At 40.2% G+C, this 12,681-nt stretch overlaps 1 protein-coding gene across 2 annotated transcripts in view; it reads left to right on the top strand.

Moving 5' to 3' along the window:
- The window catches only part of LOC128663450 (uncharacterized), a 130,565-nt gene that overhangs the window by 53,436 nt on the left and 64,448 nt on the right, over nt 1-12,681 (top strand). For both annotated transcript variants that reach the window (XM_053717779.1, XM_053717780.1), the window contains exon 4: nt 10,656-10,704. In XM_053717779.1, coding sequence (XP_053573754.1) covers nt 10,656-10,704 — 49 coding nt within the window. The remainder of the gene's footprint in view (nt 1-10,655; nt 10,705-12,681) is intronic.

Below are 12,681 nucleotides of genomic sequence, written 5' to 3' on the forward strand. Positions count from 1 at the left end.
AGACCAGGTTTATATAGACTGTAGTTAAAAAGAAGAGTAATACAATAATAAGGTTCACATGCATGTAGTCAGATCTGATTTTTCCAGAATTTTATACACAAAAACAAAAGGAAACACGATAACTAAAACACTAACATTACTTACCCTGAGCACCTCCGGATCCCCCACACAAGCCGGCACAATGGGAACTGTGGAAATGTCAAGTGGTACCTAAATTATATATATAGTGGGGCACTAATGGACCTGACCAGAAGAGAGGCCCCAATTGCCTTTAAGATTTTCACTTAAGACGTAAAGGCTATTTCTAAATGGAAAGATGACTCTGTCCCTGAACACATCCGACAGGCGTAACAAATAGACCTCCCATTTGTGGAGAAATCTTTTTATTCTTTTTTAAGGATTCCCCTTTGTATCTGCCTGTTCAATTAACATCTGAGTATGTATTTTCCTGAGTAAATGCGGAAAAGGAAGGGAACCATCACTAACGCGTTCTTTTAAAAATAATTTGTTTAGCTAGCATAAGGACTGTGGTTATAAAAATGTCATATGTGAATGTCCTGTCCTTCGGTATTAAGAATATCACATGGTGTGCCGTGAGGGGCACCCTTTGCTTAGTTAATTTGGTTAGCCAATATGAGATTTTGCGCCAAAACCTTTGTACCTTAGGACATTCCCATAACAAATTAATCCAATCTGGAGAGTCATAACTACATTTATTGCAAAGGTTTTTAGCCCCCGGAACCCACTTAGCACACATGCCAGGTGTAATGTAAGATTGGTGTAAAAATTTAATATGCAACTCTCTCAGGTTTGCGGAAATTGTGCCTTCCCAAAGCTTGCAGTAATTAGGGCTGAGTCTACCTCTGAATCACTGTAGTGTGACCACTTAGACAAGATCCCCCCGCAAAGCGGAGTTCTCAAAATGGCAAAGAAGAAGGTCATATGTGTATGACAGTCTATATGATCCTTGTTTTGCTAAAGTGCAAAGTTTGTCTAGATTAGATGATTCTTTGGATAACGATCCCTCTGATAACAATTTAAAGATATAGTGTCTGCATTGAAAATATGCAAACTTATGCGTGGATGGAAGACCGTAAAGGTTCTGTAATTCCTTAAAAGGCACTATTTCAAAAGTTAACGAGTGGAGGAGTTGGTGAAGCTTAATGAGTTGTTTTTGCTGCCATGTTTTAAATATCTTTGTTGTGTAACCGTGTAGGAAATGCAGGTTGCCCTGAATTGACAGGTATTTACTGGCTGAGTGCTGCACTCCCCAAAGTCTACAAATCTTGACCCATGCCCTCAAAGGATCTTTGAACAATATATGGTTTTGGATGTATGGGGTTAATGATTTGAGGTCTGCATGGGGCAAGAAAGCCAGATGTATTGGTTTAATAAGGTTAGTCTCCAAGTCAGGGATAGTGTAATAGTCTTTTCCCACCAACCAGTCCAGCACAAATCTAGACAAGGTGGCCCAGTTATACCATATAATGTTTGGAAGGCGAAGCCCACTCCGCCCAATGGCATTGACAGATTAATTTTGCCTATCCTATGTTGCCATATGAAATGCCCAATGGAAGCCTGTAAGGAGCTGGCATCCTGTTGAGTTAGGAGAAGGGGTAGCATCTGCAAGGGGTAAAGGAGTTTGGGAAGAGCGGCCATCTTAAAAAGGTGTATCCTGCCAGAAAGAGTGAGGGGGAGCCTCATCTAACTTGTTAAAATCTGTTTAATATTAGCAATGGTTCCACTGAGGTTGAGGGAATATAACTTGTGGGGGTTCACATGAATTTGTATGCCTAAGTATTTAAAACAGCCTTCAGTGATTTTGAGACCTGTATCTGTTAGTGTAACGTTACAAGAGTTCTGCAACCAGACCTCAGATTTATCAATGTTGATCTTATAACCCGAGAACATGCAAAAGTTGTTAATGACTTCCAAAAGCGGGTGTAAATTGGTACAAGGGTCCCCTACGAACAACAACAAGTCGTCTGCATACAACAACAGATGCTGTTTGTGTCCAAGAACATCAAATCCTACACAGTGTTGCCGAATATAGGATGCCAAAGGCTCTATGGCTAAGCCAAAAAGTAGGGGGGAGAGAGGGCAACCCTGTCTCGTATCCCTCTGCAGCACAAAAGGTGAGGAAAGCCCTCGATTGACTATAGGAGGCGCTCTAGGGGTGGAGAACAATCTCTGAAGAAAATCAGAGAAGTCCCCGGTGATGCCAAATTGTGCCAACAAAGTGTGTAAATGATCCCACTCAATCCTATCAAATGCCTTTTTGGCATCCAGCGCATCTGGTAACAGAAAGGGGGTTTGTTAGTGAGCATTATACCAATAATGTGCCATATTAGCAAGGGTTTTTCTAATGTTTACTACTGAGGATCTACCTTTCACGAAACCAGTTTGGTCTGCATGAACTATGGAAGGCAGAACGTTTGCTAATGTATCTGCCAGGATTTTTGTTAATAATTTATAATCCCCATTCAGTAGTGAAATTGGGCGATATGATGATGTTTGAGTGGGATCCCTATCTGGTTTAAGTAAAAGACAAATATTGGCCTCAGTGAATCTGTTATCCATCTGTTCATTGCCCACTAAATAGGCAGAGTATAGGGAAGACAGAATTGGGGCAACCTCCTCACCCAATAATTTAAAATATTCTGCAGGCAGACCATCAGGACCTGCAGCTTTCCCCAATTTGTTATTATGTATGGCCTTAAGTACCTCCTGTGTCTGTATAGGTGAGTTGAGGAGTGATTTTTGCTCATCAGAAAGGTTGGGAAGTTGCACTGCGCCCAGAAGCAATTTTTTGCCTCTAGGTTGATTGTTTGCATGGAATATAATGATGTATAATATTTTACAAATTCAGCCATAATTTCTTTAGTGTCTGTAATTAAATGGGATCAGGAATTAATGGCCAAAATGTGGGACTTAGGGCTATAAGATTTAACTAATTTGGCTAGCAATTTACCGGCTTTGTTGCTGTGTCTGTAATAACGACCCTGTCTATGAGTATTAAGTTTGTTATCTTGTTGAACCAAGAATGTGTCCCTTGTTTGCTTAAGGTCATAATACGTCTTCTTGGATTAGGGTGTGGGGTGAGATAGGTAATTATTGTAAGCTTGGATAGAAGATCAATGTCCACTTTTTTGACGTGTTTATTGTGATGTGCCATGAAAGAAGTTATGTGGCCCCTCATCACCGCCTTTGAGGCATGCCAGAATACGTCCTGAGCGTCTATGTAGGAGGCATTATCCAATGCGTAATGCCTCCAAGAGGACTTTAAGTGTTGGCAGAAATCTGTATTGTTGAAGAGATGAGAGGGAAATCTCCAAGTCCTGTTCAAGGGTTTGGTGGGCAGGGGCTGGAGCACCAGAGTGATTGGGGCACGGTCCGAGATTATGACTTGTCCTATGTCTGTGGAATGAACCTGTGATGTTATTTCTGGGGAGGTTAGGAAATAGTCAATTCATGACATAGTGTGGTGTGTCTTTGATAAACATGTAAAATCCCTCCCATCCGGGTTTCTTGCCCTCCATACATCCAACAAATTCAAAGTGTCCTTAAAGGAACTAATCAGAGTTACCTCCCGTTTATGTCTAGCTATATGCTTCCTCAAGGTTTTTGAGATGGCAGGGTCTTGAAATCTATCTAAAGGGAGAGCCTGGGCCAAATTAAAGTCACCCCCCCATAATTATAGGAGCATTATACGTGGCCAGTTTTTCTAATAAATTTGTCCAAAAGGTAGAGTTGTACTCGTTGGGGCCATATACGTTACATATAGCATAAGTAAAAGTGTTGACGTGGAGGAGGGCAAAAATATATCTACCCTTCTGGTCTATCTCGATCTGAGAAAAGGAAGCTGCAAGGCCCTTTCATACCAAAATGGCAACCTCCCTCTTCCTACCCTCAATTGGGGAACATAATATCTGACCTACCCAACGGATTTTCAATTTCTCATGTTCCTCTGCCTTCAGTTTAGTCTCTTGGAGTAGAGCTAAGTTAGTATGTAGGGAATTTAGATATTGTAAGATTGTGCTTTTTTTCACAGGGGATGTAATGCCCCCTACATTCCAAGAAGCAATCCTAATAGGAAGATAGCCATACAGATAGCCCTTAGGGGCATGGAGCACGATTCTAATGGAGTAGACTAACTCTGTCTCAAAAATTAGTATGTAAGGTGTGGGAAGTACAATGTGACTCACAGTTATATGAAGGAGCAGGAAGACTTCCAAAGATATACGGCTCGAAGAAGGAGGGAAAACTGGAGGCATCCGAGCAGTCACATGACAGTTGCTAAAAAGGAAACAGATAAATATATGCAGTAATCTCCAAGGCGCAACAATATCTGTAACACGGAGCAATATCAATAAGACAACATGGCTATAACAAAATGAAGTAGAGAGAGAGCCCCTGACTAAGAAAAGATTGCACATAGTAACCTGGGCCCTTCAACTTGCTCAGGAGGGGAAGACCCTGGAAAGTGGGGGCTGGAATGGCAAAAGGACATTTATTCTAAGTAGTGGACCCAGAGATACCTTGAGAGTTCTGACAGAAAAAAGGGATGGTAGATCAAATACGACATGGCTAGTTGTAAATTGGGGTAAATATTGAGATGCCGGAAACCCACAATGGCCACCCAGTGGCGGGGGCAGGCATGAGGAAGGAACAATTATTCTATGTAATGGGTGCAAAAATATCATAAGTGTCCTGCTAATAAATGGGGACAGCAGGTCGGAAACTTGATAACTAGGGGAGAGATAAGGTAGATACTGATAAGCCAGGAATTTACAAATGCCAGGACATCCAGGAAACCCATTGAGAAGGACTAGATTCCAAAAATACAGTGCTGTAAATCCAAAAACATTATGCATGTATAAACTAATAAGAACAATACAGGAACAAAGTAACATAAAGAACTGCAGGACTGTGTGTCCTGTATAACATAGGTCAAACATTAAGGCAGAAGAGAGAGCACCGCAGCACCCGTAAGTGCAGGAATCGCAACTAGGCAAGCTTAAAAAGGGCCAAAACCTTTGGCTAGGAAGCACTCCAGTGCCGCAGTACACCAACCCCTGGCTCAAATAGTATAATTCCGTGAAGAAAGTAAGCAAAGTGTTGACCCCTGTGAATAGAACACATCATACATTTTAGAACACAATATATGCTATGAATAAGACTTTGATACTTAGTAGTGGCCTATCAGCCATTGTTCTGTTTCCGCTCTGTACCTAGGTAGGCCTGTGCCGCTGCTGGCTAGTGGAAGATTTTTGGACCCAAGGTGGTCTGGACTTTCAGTTTAGCAGGAAACATGAGGGCAAACTGTCAACCTTGCTCATGGAGGTTGGAACAGATTAATGCAAAGTCTTTACGCCTCTTGTTATCTCCACCGAGAAGTCCTGAAACAACAAGGGACGCCGATTCTCATATTTGACTTCTTTTGCAGATCTATAGGCTCTTAGGATAGCTAGTTTGCATGGAATTTCAGGAATTTTAAGATTACTTGACATGGTTTTTCCCTGGAGTTTTCCAGGTATCTATCTGGGCCTATGCGATGTGATCTCTTGATATCCAGCAGTATGCATTCCTGGGGCATTCCAAGGAGTTTAGGAAGGTTAGAGGCAGCAAATTCGAGCAAATCTTTATCTTTGATGGATTCTGGAACTCGAGCAAATCCTCCACTTTGTCTTGTAGCTGTTGGTTCTGCTTCAAGAGGTGTTTTAAAGATATTTCAGATTCTTGTTGCCTGTCTTTAACACCAGAAATTCTTTGCTCTGCAGAGGACAGACGTGTGGAAAACATTCGCACCTCACTAGTCAGTGTATCTACCCCAGTAGAGTGTCCATCTTTGGCAAGAAGAATGCTTTGAGTTCCTGCAGTAAGGTTGTATGATCCCCAGAGGAGCTTCCTTCATTGTCTATTAGTGAAGCATTTGAATGAGCTTCAATGGTGCTTTTTTGCCCTTTGTCTTTATTCTTTGATCTGTGGCTCATGGTGTCCTTTGTAGGAGGGGGTAGCCTGTGGAAGTATTTGTCAACTTTCATAGAACAAATGAAAAAGGATTAACGCAGCTGTAGTAATGAGTATAGGCCACTAGCTGGTGCTGTTGCTCTATTTAGAAGAATGACTTTGCTGAGAACAGTGGAAAAATGCAGGAAGAGGAAAACAAAAACAGTACTGACATGTGCACAAACAGTGGTAGTGACACAATCCAAGGTACAAACTTTTTTTAACACACTCGTTTCCCCTTCCACACTCCTTGCTTGTTTCAATGCAGTGAAAATACGAAAGTACCTGTTCAAAGGGTATTAGAAAAGTCACACCAAGAGATGCACAAATGAACAGTATAGACAGCTGTATTCAAATAGGCCTAAACTTTCCTTTAATAAGCAGAGTCAGTGTAGATGGACTTCCATGCCGATTAACTGTAGTAATATCTTGGAATATTTATATTAAAACTTGTACTCACATAGGGAGACCTTCAGTAAAGTTGTGAGGTGGTGATTAGATGAATCGTGCCCTATATATGGCAGTCTTGTGCATAGTACCTTGATGTTGTTTTTGGGGGATATACAGAGCTGTGTTTTCACCAACACTGATACAAATTATTTTTGGGGGATATACAGAGCTGTGTTTTCACCAACACTGATACAAATTATTTGTGCACAAAGCATCTCACCAGCATGGGGTGTACAGGGGCGATTGCTGAGACCTTGTCCCAAGATGGCATCCGCATGCAGGCCGCACTCGTGTAGCAGTATGAGTGCTGGCATGACCGCTGTCCCTCTTATGTATGGCTGGAGCTACAGGATTAGTGGGGGGGTCCAGGCTGTGGAGAGGCCAGCGGCATTCCTTCCCAATATGGCGCCGTTCACGTCTCTTCTCTGTTCCCTCCATGGGCTAGGACCAATAGCAAGGTCTTTCATGTAAGAGTGACACTCTTCTTTTTCCGACCGTCCACCAGGCAAGAATAAGCTGGAAAGCAGATTATTAAGCTGTTTTTGGAGACAAAGTTGTGGAGCTCCGGTTTTCTACTGCTTGCCAGGTGCCCTGCCCAACGAAATTCATTTTTATTATTTTTAAAAAAATATTTATATGTGGGGCGTGTCTAGATGGCAGCCATGATTGGTCACATTACCGTAGGCTCCGAAAAAGAATTTCATATTCTAACATTTATCTTTTTATCAGCTCAGCATCTTATACTTCTAGTAAAGCTACTAGATGTTATTTGTCAAGCTGCATAACTTTTTATAGCTATCGCAGAGATCCCGATCACTTAACCCAACTTTCAGTCAAGCGAATTGCAGACAGAGGTCTAGCACGGATTCACCCCCCCCCCCTTGTGCTACGGGGGTTAAATTCTAAAAAATGACTCGCAAAGTGGAGGTTCATACAGCAACATTACGCTACCTTCTTGTAGACCTAGAAAAGAAAATGCTCCGCAACTTTGATAGTCTTGCAGGGCTGCTCCATGGGGCAGTAGAGGAGGACTCCTTTTTGCTTGCAGATGGAATGGTTCCTAACAAGATGGTCGGGACAAAGCTGCAGTTGTACTTACCTAGAATTGGCCACTTACGGAGAATTGGCCATTTAGAACTGGGTCTGCTGACATGCAAGCGGCAGTGTTGGAGCACTGTGTCCATGTCTGGAGAGGTGGTGGGCCTGTGGCAAATCTCGGAGGGGGTGAGGCCGACCCCTGGGGGAGCTGCTGTGGTTCTCAGCCATCTGACCTGGATGCACCAGCACCTGTTAGAGCAATGGCTGATGAAGCAATTTTGATATGTGAAGGGCTCTGATCCAATCCTTAACTACAGTCCCTTGCTTGCGAGGTCATTATTCATGGTGTCAGTAACCCTCTGGACTTCTCCTGAGACGAATGTACGGCCTCTCATGTACTGGTCAGTTTCAACGCCAATGCTGCTCTTTCTACAGTGCCTATATGATCCAGGAGGTATAGACTGAGGGGATCTTCTCTGTTTCCCTGAGGATGGATGAAAACTGCCTCTCTCCTCTCCTTTGACATCAAGTTTTGAATTTATTATATACTGTCAATTATTAAAAGTTGTTGAATATATAGTATACAATTAGTACATAGCTAAGAGTTCAATCTTAATGTGCACTTTGCTAAAATATTAGAGTTTAAGTTTTATGTTGTTCCCTAAGCTGTTTTCATAAGTATTGCCTAAGGGTATCAGGATTAATAGCAAGATCAGTCTCTCACCATATATCAGCTCTACAATGTATCTCTTATTTATTTCTCCCTGGCTCTCATAAATGTCTTCTGAGGGGAGCTGAATTATATAATTAGAATTTTGCTCTATTGGATAAATTAACTGATCCGAAGCAGCAACCTGGTTCCTCCCTATATAAAAAAATATTATTGCTACTGTGTAGAAGTGCACAATTCTATACCTTATTATCCAGATAGTAAGATGGAACTCCTTAATATGTGAAACCTCTCCCTATGCTAGGTGGTATGAGTTTTAGAAGAATATTTCCTATACGGGTACATTTAACCACCTGTTATTGACATACCCCTTTAATATCCCTGGGGATGTTTAACTATACCCGAGGACCAGAGATCTTATTTTTTAACCCCTTGAGAAGATCCTCCTGGAGCAATATTAGTATTTGGTTATACTCCAATAAGAGTTTAAATAGTATCCAGGTCAATGTGAGCCTCCATGAGTCAGATATGAGGAAGAATATATATACTCATCTCATTTAAGATTTAGCAATACAAGCGGTGTTTACCTGCTGATAGAAACATATGTTTATACATTGACCTATTTAGGTCATACATATGACTATATTAAACTGTCAGGTTTGCCTACATCATAGGTCCCCAAGTGACCAGATAATTAGTCATTTATGTAAACTATTAAAAATGAAAAATGGAGGTTCCAATAGTCCACATTTTCCTTACTACCTTATATTTTATTTCAACCATGGTATTGAGTCTAATCGATATTTTGCCATATTTTTCGTTGGACATTTATTGTATTGTTTCTATGCCTTTTTGAACAACCTCAATAAAAGACTACTTAAATGGTAAAAATATGTATATGTTATATTTCAATAATGCGCCTTAAGATTATTTAATTTTCATGTGCGCTAACCCAATCTCGTTTACATCTAAAGTGCAAAACCAAATGAGCAAAATGCATATTTTACATTCCTATGTTCTTTTCCTAGAAAATTAAGTACTTTTTATTATCTTTGAGCCCTTATAACTTTTTAATGCAATATTTTTTTTATCATACAGTGCTATTATGAGTGTAAATTTACTGTTAAATGTATTTGTAATGTTTTTTGTGCAACATTTTTGTATTTTCATAACAGTTATCCAGAGCTCTGAAGTTACGCTACATCTAACTCACACAAACAGCCACAATATACCCCTTATCACTCACGCGCAACACTTAGCACTCCACGTGTAACCTCGCCCATTATCTGTATCCTTTTCCAGTGATCTCATCCATAAAATTCTTCTCCAACTAATACATATACATTTTTACATTGTTACTTCCCAAAAATTGCAAGACAAACAGGATTACTTTAGAGGCCATCCTGGAGTCATTTGATGATCATCATACTAATTTAGAAGTCATTTGCACATCCTCAGACTTGTAAAGTCATCAGCTAAGGTAAAAAATGTCTGGGTGATAACTTGAGAATGATTAGCAGCTTACCTTAATGATTACTTCACAAGTATGAACAGCCAGTTACTGACTCTAGAGTAATCTCATTTAAATATTTTGGCCAGTGGGCATACTTCAGGATGGCTTCTGATGACTAGTCTGGAGTCATCAATTATTTCAGAATAACTTCAGGAAAATCATCCTTTTTGACTAGGGAAAACTTCAAGGGGTCTATTTATGTAGGTGTACACAGACACGATCCGCTATAGCGAATCATGTCCGCCACACATCAATAAATGCCGACAGCATACACTGTCTGCGTTTATCATTGCACCAGCAGTTCTGGTGAACTGCTTGTGCAATACCGCCCCCTGCAGATTTGCAGTCAATCGGCTGCTAGCAGGGGGTGTCAATCAACCCAATCATATTCGATCTGGCTGATTGCTGTCCGCAATCTCAGAGGTGGTGGATGAGTTAAGGAGCAGCGGTCTTAGGACCGCTGCTTCTTAACTTCCACTTCAGTCGGAACTGAAGCGGAGAAGGTCGGAAGCAGCATCTGCTGGTTCATAAATAGACCCCCAAATGTTTTTATCTGTGCCACTAATCTTGCTATTTCATAATGGAAATAGTAAATTTGCATGAATAAGGTTGAATTTATAAAAAAACAAACAAACAGATGTCCTAGATTTATTGCATACATAGCATGGGCAGAATTACTATTTGCAGTTTTTTAAACAGAGCACTCTAATGAATTGGAATGAGGTGGTTCTTGTTTTGAGACATGGGTTTGATAATATTTATTATTATTATTATTATTATTTATTTAGAAAGCGCCAACAGATTCTGCAGCGTTGCCCATGTGTACAAGGATAAAAGTACAACAGAGAAACAATACAATAAAAGACAAAAGTTTACAGACAAATACAGGGGGAATTGAGGGCCCTATTCCTGTGCTTCTACCTCATAAGCAATGTTTAAACAATGTCTAAACAAATTATTGTTGTGTAATTCCAGTGATAAAAGAAAAAAATGCAGACAAGATTACGGTGTATTATTGATTAAGGTAAGAAAATATGTATTAGATGTTATGTATGAAATATATTCTAACATGAAAAGTATTATATTGTCTAGGGAATCTATTATTGTTTAGTAACGTTGATTGGAGTAGCCGTGTACTTATACATATCATTGCTCAATGCAATATTCTTGTTATTGTTTAGTATGAATTCTAAATATAGTGTTGATATTCAAAACCTGTGTGCAGAATATAAACAAAAGCAAACTTTATGTAATGGAAAATGTATTTAGCAAGGTAAATGTCAAAAGCCCTCTTCAACCACTCACTGGAAGATCCTCCTGTATCCATTTTAAGGGAAAGTCAGAGAGTTTGCTGAGTGTTTTCCTTTCAGCAATTATCAATATATTAAAGTGATGGTAAACCCTCCCCTTTATAATAACAGATCTGGAATGTTAGCAATATTTTAGATTGAGTTTAAATCATCGGGATGTATTTATCAAGCCGTCAACCACAAATACGCTGGAATTCCGCAGCGTATTTGTGGCGAGACTGATTTGCCTTAGTTATCAAACCCTACAGACCAGCAAAAGTAGAATTTAGTGACGTAACATACGATCAGCCGGTCCCAGTTCGACACAGATCGATGGTTACGTCACTACAGATGTTCCGAACGCAAGTTTGGCACAATCTGACTACATTTGGAAGTTATCAAATACCTACCAGGTACGCTCAGCACTATTCAAGCCCAGCGTACCTGGTTTTCAATCCGCCGCCCTGGAGGCAGCGGATGCCATAGGAATCAATGGGAGTTGGAAAGCAGCAAGAGTTTATGTTCGCTGCTTCCCGATATCACATTGATTCCTATGGGAACGTTTACACCTAACACCCTAACTTGTACCCCGAGTCTAAACACCCCTAATCTGCCCTCCCTACACTGCCGCCACCTACATTATACTTATTAACCCCTAATCTGCCGCCCGACACCGCCGCCACCTAAATAAAACTTATTAACCCCTATCCCGCCACTCCCGGACCCTGCCGCAACTAAATAAACTTATTAACCCCTAAACGGCCACTCCCGGAGCCCAACGCCACCTACATTATACTTATTAACCCCTATTCTGCCGTCCCCTACACTGCCACCACCTACATTATGTTTATTAACCCCAAATCTGCCCCCCCTACACCGCTGCTACTATATTAAATTTATTAACCCCTAAACCTAAGTCTAACCCTAACATCCCCTAACTTAAATATAATTTAAATATATCTAAATAAATATTCCTATCATTAACTACATAATTCCTATTTAAAACTAAATACTTACCTATAAAATAAACCCTAAAATAGCTACAATATACCTAATAGTTACATTGTAGCTAGCTTAGGGTTTATTTTTATTTCACAGGCAAGTTTGTATTTATTTTAAATAGGTACAATAGTTATTAAATAGTTAATAACTATTTAATAACTTCCTAGTTAAAACAAAGACAAATACACCTGTAAAATAAAACCTAACCTAAGTTACAATTACACCTAACACTACACTACAATTAAATTCATTCCCTAAACTAAATACAATTAAATGCAATTAAAAACAATTTAAAGTACAAAAAACCCCCCACTAAATTACAGAAAATAATAAAATAATTACAAGTTTTTTAAACTAATTACACCTAATCTAATCACCCTAATAAAATAAAAAGCCCCCCAAAATAATAAAAAGCCCTACCCTATTCTAAATTACAAATAGCCCTTTTTCCTAACTTAATTCCGATTGACTGATAGAATTCTATCAGCCAATCAGAATTCAAGGGACGCCATCTTGGATGACGTAATTTAAAAGAACATTCATTCAGTCGTTGGATGTCATTGGAAGAGGATGCTCCGCGCCGGATGTCTTGAAGATGGACCCGCTCCGTGCCGGATGGATGAAGATAGAAGATGCCGCCTGGATGAAGACTTCTGCCTATCTGGAGGACCTCTTCTGCCCGGCTTGGATGAAGACTAATGCCCAGCTTC

This window comes from Bombina bombina, chromosome 6, assembly GCF_027579735.1.
Source record: "Bombina bombina isolate aBomBom1 chromosome 6, aBomBom1.pri, whole genome shotgun sequence".
Taxonomy (NCBI): domain Eukaryota; kingdom Metazoa; phylum Chordata; class Amphibia; order Anura; family Bombinatoridae; genus Bombina; species Bombina bombina.